Source organism: Motacilla alba, chromosome 2 (assembly GCF_015832195.1).
Source record: "Motacilla alba alba isolate MOTALB_02 chromosome 2, Motacilla_alba_V1.0_pri, whole genome shotgun sequence".
NCBI classification, from domain to species: domain Eukaryota; kingdom Metazoa; phylum Chordata; class Aves; order Passeriformes; family Motacillidae; genus Motacilla; species Motacilla alba.
Genome location: NC_052017.1, coordinates 26,958,488 through 26,973,283, shown reverse-complemented (window position 1 = coordinate 26,973,283; position 14,796 = coordinate 26,958,488). Strand labels below are relative to the sequence as shown.

At 36.0% G+C, this 14,796-nt stretch overlaps 1 protein-coding gene across 13 annotated transcripts in view; it reads left to right on the top strand.

Annotated features, from left to right (window-relative positions):
* THSD7A (thrombospondin type 1 domain containing 7A) overlaps window positions 1-14,796 on the top strand; it is a 267,555-nt gene that overhangs the window by 163,527 nt on the left and 89,232 nt on the right. For 12 of the 13 annotated variants that reach the window (XM_038128932.1, XM_038128935.1, XM_038128929.1 and 9 more), the window contains 5 exons: window positions 2,917-3,165; window positions 4,702-4,883; window positions 6,572-6,640; window positions 10,483-10,638; window positions 13,008-13,211. In XM_038128932.1, the coding sequence (XP_037984860.1) occupies window positions 2,917-3,165; window positions 4,702-4,883; window positions 6,572-6,640; window positions 10,483-10,638; window positions 13,008-13,211 (860 nt within the window). The remainder of the gene's footprint in view (window positions 1-2,916; window positions 3,166-4,701; window positions 4,884-6,571; window positions 6,641-10,482; window positions 10,639-13,007; window positions 13,212-14,796) is intronic. The other variant, XM_038128939.1, reaches the window with a different exon arrangement.

Below are 14,796 nucleotides of genomic sequence, written 5' to 3'. Positions count from 1 at the left end.
TACTTGCCCATTTGCCTTTTATCCTGTGAGAGGATTCAACCCAAGTCTGCATGGCTAAACAAGACATAAAAATCCATCAAAAAGTGCAGAGAGCTTTGCTTAAAATTAAGCTTTTCTTTCAGTTATCTGTGGAAATCAAATCTGTAGCATTAGGTACCACACTCAGAAGAAACTATTTTGTTTAGCATTCACATTGACAGGTTTTGATTTAGAATCAGTCTAATTCTGGTAAAATAAAGTTTGAAGTATGATTTTTCCCTTCCTTACTTGGTTAGATTACATATTCTTCTGCTGCCTGGAATATGAAGGAAAACTCTTGATAGTGGCCATTTCCAGTCAGCTCTCACTGTTTCTTTAACTTGCTCAAACAAAACCAAGTGTTAAGAGAACAAAGAACAGCTAGTCTGATTATGAAACTCTTTTTTTTTCTAATTGTAGTTATCTCTGCCCTCTCACAAAACATATGACAGTGTGCATAACAGAAAAGAGGTTGTGTATCAGTTTCTTGTTGGTGTTTATGTAGTACTGCAATGGTTTAATTTAAAATTTAATTTAAAAACCATGGTTTTAATAAGCAAATAAGAAAATAAATATGGCTCACCTTACCTCTTGTTGTCTCCCTAGTAATATTTATGTTCTGGTTACAAGAGCTTAAGAACATCCTTGTTTTATATTTAATTTTAAATTATTTTATTTGACAAGTAAGTATTTTAAATGAGGCATTGTTTAGCTCTATTTTTTAATTTTTGTTAAGTTTCATAAATAAACAATGAAGTTAGTAACATGGTACAATTCTGTTTGGGTCTTCTTCATGCCCACATATGGAAATAATTAGTAACAAATATTAGTCTTTTTCATGTAACACTTCTCCCAAATAAGTTTTGAAACAGATGCAAAGCCCAGGGACTGTTACACATCATTAGTTAACCGCTTCCCTCCTCACCAAAGCTACTTTGTGGTGGCAATTTTGTGCATGTTCCCTGGCAATGTGCACCTCTAATTAAACTCAGCCCCAGCACAGTGTGAAGAGGTTGGCTTACTCTGCCCTCAGAGGTGTCACATTGGATGGGAGCTTGGAAGGGGAGGATACTTCATCTGTTCTACAAAACAATTTGCAAATACTGCCCATGTTAGAAACCATAAGGAATGTGTCTTTTCTCCAGTCATTAAGATGTGTCTTTGAGGGATCAATGGGTCTATGTGTTTTGTCAAAGGTACAGAAACTGATTTATTGATTTTGACAGTACCGTAGTCCTATGCCAGATGGGGCTACATGTAGGTGAAAAAGCACATTATTAAAAACAATTTTCTCAAAAACTCTGAATGTCTATCTCCACAAATGGATGTAGTTTCTGTCCTAAAACAGAATAAAAGATTACTATCATGTGTTTGGGCTCCCCATCACCACTACCTTTGACATAATAGGAACATTAGAAAACTCCTTCTGAGTAATCCCCTATGGTCTGTCAAGCCCAGCAGTGTCTCCAATGGTAGAGGGAGATACAATTTAAAGACCAAAAATGTGACACCTGGCTGACTGTCTTTGGCAGTCTATTCATTTTGTATTTTTCCAATATCCAAAGTAAATGGATTAGGGATGATGGCTCACAGATTTATCAACCTCTGTTTGGACATGCTGACACTGTCTCCATAACAGGATCTTCTGCTAGCAAGATGTAGAATTGTAGATGTAGAATTGTGTTTCTTGTGCATATTATGCTTTCATTTATGGTGTTTTTAAATCTCTTAGTTTCATCAAGTACTCCTAGTTCTATTACAAAATTTTGTAAAGAGGTTCAAAATCATGTTGAATATGTGGGTAGGACCAAATTTTGTAAAGCAGTGAAATAATTGTAAATATTAATTTTTCTGTATTATTTTGTGTCCTTTTAAAGAGAAAAATCAAGCCTTTGTAGCATAGTTTATAGGCCTGGTATTAAACAGAGTGCTACTTGCAGTACCAGTAAATATTTTTCCTGTCTATTTAACTGCTTCAGAAGCCAGATTTTTATTCCAACCCAGACATGATGAAAAAAGAAATCTATGTTGTAATTGTAATTAAGGGGATAAATGTTTTATTTAACAATAGTTTACCTTCTCATTTTTCTCATTTTTCTATTGTGACTCAAACTTTCAAATAGAAATGTTAGTTTTTACTTAGAATATAAAATTTAAAATTAAGAGTGATTTAGAGGGAGAAAATCTTGCTGACAGCCTATGTAACATGTGAATGGGGCAATCAGATAGAAAATGGAAATTAAATCATGGCCTTCATAAGGAACAGGAAATAAGTACTACGGGTAGCAGGGAAGACTTCACTTTAGGTTAGAGATTATTCTCTGTTTGGACCATGAGGCATGACTATGGCAATATACCAATGATGAACAAAGTAAGTTATTAGTGATCAAGCATTCAATATGTTTGCCATTGTGTTTTTAAACCATTTGTAGTCTGGAAATTAGGACATGATGACATTGAGTATTTTTTTATCTGCAAAAACACCTTTAGTCATCTCGGTTTTGAGTTCTCCCTTACTTGGAACATAGTTCCAAAAAAGACAGAAGAATATACCTAAAAATAAAGGATAAGAAGTGAAAAATATATGCATTTCCTCTGTTGTACTTCCATACATGTAGGAATACTTAGATTTTAATTTTATTCACATATATGGCAATATATTGATCACAGATATGGCAATACTGGTAATTTTTTACTATATCTTATTTGTCTGGTTTAAGTAGCTTTCTTCAGAAGCCTTTGGCTGATTATTTGGAATCAAATAAATGTGGAGTAAAACTTAACAGCTTTAAAAATATTCACTGACTTTCATGTACCCATTGACAGTGCTTTTGCTGTAGGAGTTCATGACCGTCTGTGGACATGTGTGCTAAAAACTGTAATGCTCTCTTATTACAGCTTCTGCAATCAGGAAAAGCTGCCCATCACATTTCAGTCCTGTGTGATCACGAAGGAGTGCCAGGTGTCAGAGTGGTCAGAATGGACCCCCTGCTCCAAAACCTGCTTTGACATGACAACCCCTAAAGGGAATCGTACAAGATCACGGACCATTAAGCAGCTCCCCGTTGGCAGCGAGAGCGAATGCCCACAATTGGAAGAAGCAGAGCAGTGTGTTTCTCAAGGAGATGGTGTAGCACCCTGCATTACGTAAGTTGGTTCATTTCAGTTCTCCACTACTAAAATGAACAATTTCAATTAAGTGCACAGGGCTGGTAATGGAATATCAACCAAACCATTATTAAGGAAATAATAGGTAGGACTTTACCTCTTTCCTTTATCCCTGTTCATTCAGTGTGCTTGAAAGCCCAAAATCTGCAAATAGTTCCCATTGTAGTGTAACCAGTTCCTTCTCTAAATACAGGAATAATAATAAGTGTATTTTCTTTTCATTCATTTCAGTTTTTTAAAGACAATATTTGCACATACGCAGATTCAGGCAAGATGAAAATAAATTAATTGTATTGATTTGTCAGTCATCTTTTCCCTACATAACATTTATACCAGAATCATTGTTTTCTGAATTTCTTGTCTGTTTGCGGACCAAATGTTGAACACAGGAAAGGGGTGATAAACATCTGGTTAGCTAACAGACTATTTTAGTGAGACTTGTATTCAGCACAACAAAGGCCCTAGATGGGAAGTGGGAGAGGCTAACAGTGACAGCAAATAAAGCTTAGGAGAAATGACAGCGAGCATTTTACTATTCAAGAGATTGCTGTAATCCTTATCTAATCAAAATTAATATTGAAGTCCCAACTGTGTTTTTTCTTTATCAAACTAAGAATAGGGTCTGGAGAAATGTCACTTGATATTAAGCATCTTTGACTGTGGTATATATTTTTCATTTAAGAGTTGAAATATCGTCTTTCTTTATCTCCAGCTGCATTAGGAAGCACTTTGCTGTATTTAGCCTTAAAGTACTTGTTAGGTAGGGAATTCTGAGGTATTTCTTGCAGTTCATAATCCCGATTTTAACTGCGAGTCAAAGATCTTCTTTGCTATGTATTCACTGATTAGGAAGCTTCCAGCTTCTCATCATTCATCAGTACCCAGAAGGGACGCTTCAGTACTGCAGAATGATCTTCCTTTTAACTGTGAAAAAGAGAACTTACTGAAAAGTTTTTCTGAAGTCATAATAAAAAATATAATCATAGTTTCACCTTGATATCCAGAAAAAACATTTTGTTTCAAAAATAACAATAGGCTTTTGGGTTATTTGTGGGGAGGAGAGGGGGAGTTGTGAGGTTTTCCCCTCATTTTCTAGCTCTTATGTTTCTCAGCATTCACATCTCTTTCATGTTTTGGATTTTGTTTATATAAATTGTCAAGCTCTAAACAAATGCTGAGAGTCACTGTCTTGAAAGTTATCTGAACATGGACTATATGTCTCTGTATATCAAGTTTTTCTCCCCTCAAATAAAACATTTATACATGTGGTATGTTTCGGGAATTGAAGAGAAAAGATCCTCCTAAAGGGTAATGATTTGAAAAATTAAATAATACTAAAAAAGTTTCCATATGCATAGAATGCGAGATCTAATGCACCTTTGTGTGCAAGAAATTGCGGTGCTCAGGCCTTTTATGAAATTAATGAGGTACTGAGGTGTTTCTGCTTGTATAATTTTATGCTGTGTGAGATGGCTTCATGCTTTCTAAAGAGCCAATTAACCAAATGTGATGCAGGTATGGCTGGCGCAGCACTGAGTGGACAGAATGCCGCGTGGATCCTCTCCTCAGCCAGCAGGACAAGAGGCGAGGAAATCAGACAGCGCTGTGCGGGGGTGGCATTCAAACCAGGGAGGTGTACTGTGTGCAGGCCAACGAAAATCTCCTCTCCTACCTAAATACCCTCAAGGATAAAGAAGGTAAATTTGATTCAATTGCAATTAAATTAGGGTGAAATCAGAGCATGTCAGCATTCCAGAGCTCTTTCACAGCTTTCATTGTCTTCTGTCATGAGCGCCTCCTTGCCTTGTGAGTTACTGCTATTTTTTAATTCAAATGAAAATGCTTAAGTGCTGTAGCAGAGATTTCATTCTCTATGCTGCAAATATAGATTCCAAATATAAATTCCTACAAATTACTGTTTCTTAGTGTCTACTGAAAAATACTGTGCAGGATACCTTTCCATAAGAAAGAACATGAAAAGGTGGGTTAGAAGTCCTAGATTTGTTTTTTTCATCTACTGTAAACTTGTTGTTCGTGTCCTTCATCTGGGTGGTGAATTTGTGCTGTTTGACGTGCAGATGGAATATGTCAATTCTGGCATGTAAGCTCAATATAAAAAAATGTAAAAATATGATTAGATTTAATTTGCAGGGAATTGAGTTTTTTTCCTTGATTTGGTCAAGTTTTTAAGTAGCTTTCAATACTTCAAGCCAATATAATTTCATGGGTTTATTTACCTAACTGAAAGAGAGAATAGATTTTTCCTTGTCATTGTTAAAGCCTGCACAGCTTTTTAAGAAAAGAGAGAATAGCTTGGAACACAAAATCTTTCATTCATTTGGTAGTATACATGTTTTAGAGCAACACTTGAGTAGTCTACATTATATCTACTTCTGTATAGTAATGCAGAACTATAGATTCAGAAATCAGTGAATTAAGCATTAAATTGTATCCTCTACCTATTTCATACAAACACACATTACAGCCATATACTTCAGGAAAAACAACATCAATATGCAAATCCTGTGTAATACCACATTTTGTCCAGGGCTGGCCAAACTAGCAGACTAGAGGTTCCTGCTGTGGTTTAAAGGTACTCTCAAACTTGCCGTAGAGGTAGAGTTTGTGGGGAATGTTAATGCCAACATCCATTTCAGCGTGACTGCTCAGATCAGTAGGGTGTGACTTGTGAGCTCTGCAGCCTCACATCTGTATTTATTAAAGAAGAAGCTTTCAAGCCTCTTTGTCTTATGCAAATCAGCTCTGCCCAAGGGGTTTTTAGTAAATCGCCTCTGCTGAACAAAGTTTAGATGCCTCTGTGGTAGTGTGAATCACAAAAACCTCCCAGCTAAGGAGAGGTAACAATAAAACCAGTGGCAGCTTACTGTTCAGAATGATGATTAGGATTTTGGTAGGCTGTGAAGTCTCGCCAGATTAGGCGTGTGTGAAATTTACCCTTATCAGACTGTGACAGGAATACATGGAGCCCATCAGGAGGTAATCTCTGCAGGCTCCTGAAAGCTGATTAAAATGTAACTAGTCTTTGAATGCATAAACATGAGAACAATTTTTCAAGAGCTCAAACTGGGGTTGAAGTGGTCCTTAGTTTAAAAGGAGCTCTGGGCTGTTTCCACATTAGGGGACAGATTTTCAGAAGGGGTGCTGCTCTGCTCATCCTCCCACTCTTTCCCCTCATAGAATAGAAAACGATGAGAAACTTGAGAATGGGAAAAAGCCAGGGCACACACCCACCAGATTATGCTGTGGGGAAACGCCTTCATCTCAGTGTAGTTTACTGTTGGTTGTAGCAAATGCTGTCTTGGTAAGGCTGCTTTAAAGACCTCCGTTCTCACATACTCATGGTGGCGTTTCCCTGTTATTTCAGAAAGTCAGTCACAGAGCAAGTCGAAGGCTAGTGCTGCACCTCTGCTATCAATCACTTTTGAAATAACAGGTAGGTAAATTAAAGCCTCCAACCTGACCTTTTGGTTAGAGCATGCAAAGGAGGCGATGCCCTTTTGGGGGACCTTGTTTGCTATATGTGTTCACTTGACATGTTTATGTAGCTCTGAAATAGTTAAATGGATTTGAGCATTCTCAGGAAATTTCAGATCAGTTTGAAAGTGACAGGTCAAAATTCAAACTAAGGAAGCTCATGAGCCAGCTGGGATACTGGAACAGTTGCCTGCTCCACTCCTGAATAGGAGTTTTAGCTAGTGACTGCTTTTCCCTCTCACTTCTGAGCATCAAGAATTGTATTTCAGCTTTCATCATAGCTGCTGTTTCCAGTCCCTTCTGTAGATTTAAAACACCAAGTTAGGCCTCAGATAAGAATTTGAACTTCTAATACTGACCTGAACCAGAATCCCTCACACTGTTCGGGTCAATAGGAAGAATAAGGAGCATTGGTTGTAGTAGTTAAGCAGTGACAATCAAGTTTCCTGGAGGCCACAGTCATCCTGCCATTTACTTGCCACTAACATGAATTGTTTCATCTCTGTTCACCTACTTAACTGGTTTAGTCATGAAGTTTCTCTTACTATATGAGGTGGACTGTTTCATCTTATTCCGGGTACCTTTAAAACCCTCGATGTAGAATAAAGAGGAGGAAAGTTCCTTTATGGGCATAAATTTACTCTACATCTGCAAATACACATTCATTGCCTTATTAAACACAGAGGAACTGCTTACATGCATGGAATTGAGCCATTTCTCAGAGCATAAGGTTCTGAATTATCTAAAGTTTTTTGATGAGAGAATTCAGATTTATAGAAAATGAGAAGAAAATGTTATTTACTTGCTGGTCGTAATGTATTTCAGGCTTGGGTTTTCCTTGGGATTTTTGAGTGAGAGTACTTGGAGAAATTTCTTTGTGTTGTTTGCTATGAAACCAGTGTGGCAAATGACCCGAAAGAGAAATACGAAATTGTGTCTGCTTATACTGCTAGAGTCACGTACAAATTCAGCCTCTTTGCCAGCCTGGTCATTACTGGGCACTAGTCTCTTGAGGGTCTTTAGAGAAAGATGGAGAGTTTTTGTCTTGATAAGTGTAACAAATGCATAAAAGCAGAACTGTTCTTTTTCTTTTCAGTTTTTAAAATGCAGGAGTTCAAGGAGGTGTTTTCCAAGGATATAAAATATATTCTGCTAAAATTTCCTAATATAGAAGATTATTTGAGGAATGGATAATTAAATCTTTCTTTATTTTTAGGTTACAAGCCTCAAATCTGATACTCCTTGAAAACTGAATCTAATTTGTTAGTCAGACTGAAGGAGAAAGAGAGACTATTAAAATGCATTAACTTTTTTTTCTATTTTTGGCCCAAAATTTGGTCAAATTTCACATAGATCTTGTAGTATTATACACAGTCTAATTTGCATTCAACATTACTTCCAAGGAATAAAGAACAATGTTTATTGTTGACACAAGAAAGTATGAAAGGACGGAGATAAGACAAGGTTTTAAACTGTAAATATATGCATCCAGAATCATCTTATGTCAGAGTGTCTTTGCTAAAGAATACACATCAAAGCCTATGCTCAATCATACTTTTGTGATACTGAAAGAAATTTATTTAAATTCATGGGAACAAGATGGTCATAAGATGCCCAGGCAAAGCTGTTTTCTTCTTTTACTGTCATCTCAAGAAAAGAATTTTGAGTAATCCTGCATGAAATTCATCCTAAGTGTTCAATGATGAAAACATTTTTTAATAACCTGAAATAGAACTTTTCTGTCCTATGGTTGAATTCTTTTTTATAAAAGCTAAATATAAGAGATAGCATTTGTACATCACTTAGTGTCTAAATGCAACATTTGGAAAGGATTTTGGCATATTCAAAGATTTATTGTTACCTGTGATGTGAAAAAACTGCTACTGCTAAAAACTTCCTGATTAAAGATCTTTGATATTTTTTCTGAGTAAAATTCCCTGAACTAGTGTGATGACAAGTTTTTTATCATGTTGAAAGCTAGAGATGAAGCATGGAATTCCTCAGAGCACTTTCTCTATTCCCTGGAGCAAGACTGTGTCTCAGGGGTATGATTGGCCCTTAATTTCAACTGTCTCACTTGGGCAATTCCCCAGTTAAATAAAGGTTAAAAATATATGGAGAGCAGTTAGTTACTGTTTTTCTTTTTTTATTAGAAACTATTCAATACTAATTTAACAGGCAAATTATGTTTACTTATATCCATTTTCTACACCAAATATTCATATTATGTTGATTATCATGTATGTTAGGTGTTCATGTCAAAACTACTGTAAAATTCAATGATATGTCATAAAATTTAATTTCAACATAATATTATGCAAAGGTTGGGATATTAGGCTTTATATTATTTTGTTTCAAGAGATTGGTAAGCTAGAGACAGAAATATTAGATTATTATCTGACACCTTCCTGCCTTCATTATGTGGAGCAACACAGTGTAAAACTGTGCCAAAGGAGGCAATGTTGAAAACCAGAATAGGGTGAGCATTTTTCATTCCATTTCCCCCATAAAAAAGTGAGAATTGGATGCTTTTTCTGAAACTGTAAAGATCAGCTGCATAGAAAATCTGAATGGAAAGACATGCACACATGTCTACAAGATTGACTGTACTTTAACAGCCTGGTGTTTACTTTCACATTCCTTAAGTGGTTATTGATCTCATCTTTTAGACAGATATTTTGTCATATACTGTATCTATTTAATCTGAGAGTCTTTCCATCAAAAGTGGTGGCAAAATTAATGATGTAACTTCCCACAGGAAGAAAAAACAAAACACTGAAGAGAAGGAGAGTGTTTTAAGTTAAGGAATTTTATGTTTCCTCAATTAAACAAAATAATGTGGTAGACTTCTAGCAGATACTCTCTGCTTACTGTAGTATTTTGTCAAGTCCTGTATTATGAAAAAGAATTAAAACCTCGCTTTCAATTAAATGGTACATTTTCAGTTTGAGTTCTGTGCCTTACTCTGGCACCTTATAGAATTTTCCTGTTACTTGTTCTACCTGTAGAGTCAAAAGAATAAAGTATGGAAGGAGAAGGGTGATTTTGGTCATTGATCTTTAAAGAACATGTGTCGTGATCTGCCTTCACATGTGTCACTGTGGATTAATAACACTTTAAAAAAATTGTCTTGTGCAGTTTTTACAACTACATATATACATGATGTATACATATTTATTGAAATATATATATATAGCAAATGCAAACCATATATATATCTGAAACAAAGCCTTTCTTGAACTAAAGTTGCTGCTGCACAAATCTTACTGCTGAGTGTGCACTTGATGGTCTTTAGAGTAAAAGAAAAAAAGTTTTTGCCAAAATTTTAGCTGTGTTTCAGTTTAAAGCTTAAAAATAATCTTTTAAATATTAATTAACCAGGCCTTTGAAGTAATAGTATCATATAGCTTACAAATACAAGTGCAAAGAGGTTTATGCAGCTTTTTGTTCAGTTTCTTAAGAGAAGAAATAATGAGATAACAGGACACAAATTTATGTAGAATGCAAAGTGAACAAATTGTTGTGGTGGTATAATTTCCCCCTCAAAGGAAAGGACTGGGTCTGAGGGGGTGCTGCAATATCTACAGTATTCCCATCTCCACACAATGGGATTTGACTTTGTTCATGCAAAGAGTAAACTGACTTCCATTCAGTTTTTTTCAAGGCAGGCATTTTTCCATCACGTCATCAGATTAAAATGATGAGACGGCAGCCTTTCTGACTAAAGGATGGTTCTGTCTACTTAGAGCTGAGGATTATGACCAGTGACATATGAGAAATATTTTAACTTTGTTTTGACAGCTTCAAGGCCAGTAGACCGTAAACTGTGTACAGGACCTCTTCCCAGCACCTCCCAGCTGTGCCATGTTCCCTGTCCTACAGAGTGCGAGACCTCAGCATGGTCAGCCTGGGGACCATGCACCTATGAAAGCTGTGACGACCCTCAGGCCAAGAAGGGTATGTAACAATTCAGCAGAATCTTTTAACGGTGATATTTACTATTCCTAAGTCACTAGGTTATGCAAGCACAGGAAATTTTGTACCAAGATGTGTATATCTAGTTCCTCTGGGCATCAAACTAAAGTCGTTGAATTAGGGTGATATTTGACATCACTGTTACACCAAAGGTAGCAAAAATGTAGCCTATTTACTAGGCTCTCAAGATCAGTTTGGGTTTCTACAGGTCAATTCCAGTTTCAAACCTTCCTATCAGATTGAAAAGTTTACAGTTTGTGTGTTCAAATCACAACTTTGGCACTGTCTCAAAAGGAGGACAGAAGCCTCCGTTGAGGTGTGTAGCATACAAGGCACACAAAGATTTACAGTTCAGTAATAGCTTAAGAATTCATCATTAGACCGTAAATCATGATCTGGCAAAGAGATGGCACCATTCACTGTTGATACATGACGCTGTTTTACTTATGACATATGTGCTGGTTTCAATTTCAGCATGTTTTACAACTTATTGCCATGCAGAACAGATTGTAGTAACCTGACATCAAAATAGGAAAGCAAGAATACAGTGACAGGGACCTCATGTTAGAAGTCTGTGGGCTTCTGGCTGTAAATGAGAAAAACTGGCCTAGTCATTGCTGCAAAGTGATTATCTGATAAAATTGGGAATGCCGACTTGGTTTCTTGATTGAAAACAGTCGTAAGAAAGGGCAGCCACATATGTCCACTGGCATGAGCAACTGTGATTACTATGTTTGCTTAGCTGGATATTTCTGGCACACTGCTAGCTACACTTCTGTCTGGGCAGCAGTAATACAAGTTTTACAAAGCTGTTTTGTGGAACTCTGACCCAGCCTTGATCAGTTCAAGAAGGAAAAAACATTTCAGTTGTCAAATCTATCAGATTAAGTCTCGTCTGAGTACAGCTGTCAAGTAGTCTGTTATTTCTGTTGCTGTTCCATCACTGAAAGATTTGCTACTTTTTCAGGGATAAAGTTTAGATTTGTGAGACTGATTTGGGCATCTGTCTAATAGAAGTACATTAGGATGTACTTTGTGCAAGCCCTTATTCCTGCACACATGAGTGGGGATCTTTTCTCAACTGTCAGTGTTTTTTTCTTATCTGGAAATTCTTACATTTTATTTTGTAATGGCATTGACAGTTCTTCTGAGAGAATGATGTGTAAATTGTGCAGGCACTCCCACTTTTAGCAGCACGTCTGTCTACATATTTCCAGATCGTTTGCATCCTTTGTTGCTGTAGATATTGGAGTTCTTTATTTTTAAATTGTATCAGCCTTTTGTGTCAGGCTTACTAAACATTTTGCACATAATTTGACTGAACTCTTCAGTTTAGAAAAAAGGAAAGCAAACAGCAGCTGAAGATAAATGGAAAAGTATTTTTAAAGTAAGTACTTACTACAGTTGAATTAAGGGGCATATCTTCAAAGAATCAGTTCTTGCACATGTGTGTTTGAAAACTCTCCTGTTTAGTTTGAGTCTTGGTAGAAATGACAGAGTATATTCTATATAGTATTTTATAAAATTACCTGTATATTACTAATTTGCCTGAATACTGATATAAAACAAAGGAGACCGTGAAAAGAGAAACTATTTCTTCAATCCATTTAGTTTGTTTAGGTTTTTATGACTGTATATAGTCTGGATTTTTTTCAATGAGCCATCCTGAAAGGAGGGAGTGGGTAGCTTTTGGTTGCTGGCATTGACCTGGTACATGACACAGTACATAAATGCCCATCAGTTTGTCCATTCCAAAATGAGTTTAGGTAGTCTTAAGGAAATTTTTAGATGCTTGCAAAGGAATATTGTGATGTTTATTACTGAAAATGTATTGACAGGACTTGAGTTTATTTTCATGCTTTTCTTTTTCTCGCAAGTTGTCTTTTTATTCTTCCATTTTATTTTGGAGTGTTGGAGGGGGAACAAGTGTTTGTAATCTGATTTCACTTGATAATCCATTTCTGTTGGAACATACCTGAGAAGAAAACAACTTATTTGAGAAATGGTGACCCAGCAATGTAGTCAAGATTTATAAAATGAGATAGATCTTTCAAGAGTGATGCTCAGGAAATGATCCTGTCTCCTTCCTGGAGTATGCATTACTGTGATAAACAGGGGTTTAAGACAAAGCCTCCTGAGGAGGCTCAAAACATTGAAACTTGTAAAATTTTATCTCTAGTCCTTCTTTATTGAGTTCTTCTACCCAATTATCTAAAATGCATTGCTCTGCTAAGTGTCTGTGGTATGTTTTACAGAGAAGAGGAACAGAATTGTTCACTTAAGTGTAGACAGATAAAAAGTGTTTCACTTCACATTTTAGAGTTAAATTATTATTTTCATGGACATTTCAGGCTTTAAACTAAGGAAACGTCGCATCACCAATGAGCCTACAGGAGGAACAGGAAACTGTCCTCACCTTTTGGAAGCCATCCCATGTGAAGAGCCTTCTTGCTATGACTGGAGAATAACAGGGCTGGAGGAATGCATTCCTGACAATGAAAAGCCATGTGGCCCTGGTACACAGGTTCCTGTTGTTGTCTGCATCAACAGTGATGGTAAGATGGATGCTCTTTCCTACAGCCCACACCAGCTAGAGTGAAGATAATAAAATGTGGTTCAAAAGGGTATCAGCTGTTGTTCTCAGCTTTCTTGATCCTTAAAACCGAGCTGTCTGGAATAGATATATATGTCTATCAATACTGGAGAGGAAGGGTAAGGCCTCTAGTTACTCTAGGACCAAGCTCCTTCACCTACACTGTGTAGGGTTTCAAAGCTACATAAAGTAACTTAGGGAAAATTAAATGGAAAACAGCTATTGTTTGCCAGTCGATCAGATTCATGTCTGCAGTGGCTTGACTGAATTCCCTGATGTAATCCCACTAACAAAGCTGATCCTCTGAGCCTAGAAACAAATAAAATGTGAGCAAAGTAACATGCATTGCAGTAAGTATAGCTGGAAGAAAAATAATAGTATGCTTATTAAAAAGGATGGTTTGATGAGCATTATGGAGTTGGGTTGACAGTCCAAACTTACTTCTTCAAAAGGTCAAAAAAAAAAATACAACCATTATTCAATTAGCTTCTGTGAGACAAAACAGATCTTGCATGACACAGTCATAAAAGCCAATTTTGAAAGCTGCTTACAGAATACTTTAATCTACTGAAGGTTCATGAATTACTGTTGTGAGAATAGTCTTTATTCATTAGCAATATTATAGTCTAGAGCAGCAGATAAATTAAAATAATTGTATTCACTGCAGTGTAGTATGGTAAGCAGCTTCTCAGTTCCAACAGAGAACTAAGTAAGAGGACACCTGTGATGAGTGTTAGCAGCTGCAAAAAATATTTTGAAATTAGATCTGTCAGAAGTAATAAGAACTGATTATAGAGATATTTAAATTTTGAGCTTTCATGCTGAAGACTTTAGGTTGTAATTGAGTTTTGGGGATTAAATTGAAATGCTTAGAGTTAGAATGTAAGCTTTATTTTTCTGTATACACCTAAGAGAACTAGTGACCATTTTTACAGCTCAGAAAAAGATTAGCCTAGAATTACAATATTCAATCTACATATTCTATGTCCTTAACTCAGAAAATTTCCCTTTGCAATTTGATAATTTCTTGGCAACAATACTGAAACTATTTGCAGGGGTTTTTGTATACATATTCAGATGAAAAATTGCCTTTTCCTTGTAAATCAAGGTGTTTCCTAAATAATTGTGAAGACACTTTAAAATCTGTGAAACAAAAAGAGTATTTTTTTGCTTTACTAGATTATGGTTAGTTTGGCTTGCCTTTATTTTGAGGAATTGTGTTTTCTCACACATCTAACATAATTTTTTTCTAAACTGTAATATAGTAATTTACATTGACTATAACTTATTGTATATTTGTAGCATGCAATTGATCCATTAAACTTTGAGATTTTTATGTATATGATATTTTCTACTGAAACTTACAGGATTTGCTCTTGGCACTTAATGGGCTTTAGTTTTGGCCAAATTTGACTTTGAAAACTTATGTTTAACTTTATTACTCCCAGTATTATTTTTTGTCTCTCTATCTTTTTGAATTATATGGCATTATATATTGCTGTAAATACATGGCCTTATACATTGCCTATATCAGTAATCTGCTTCAG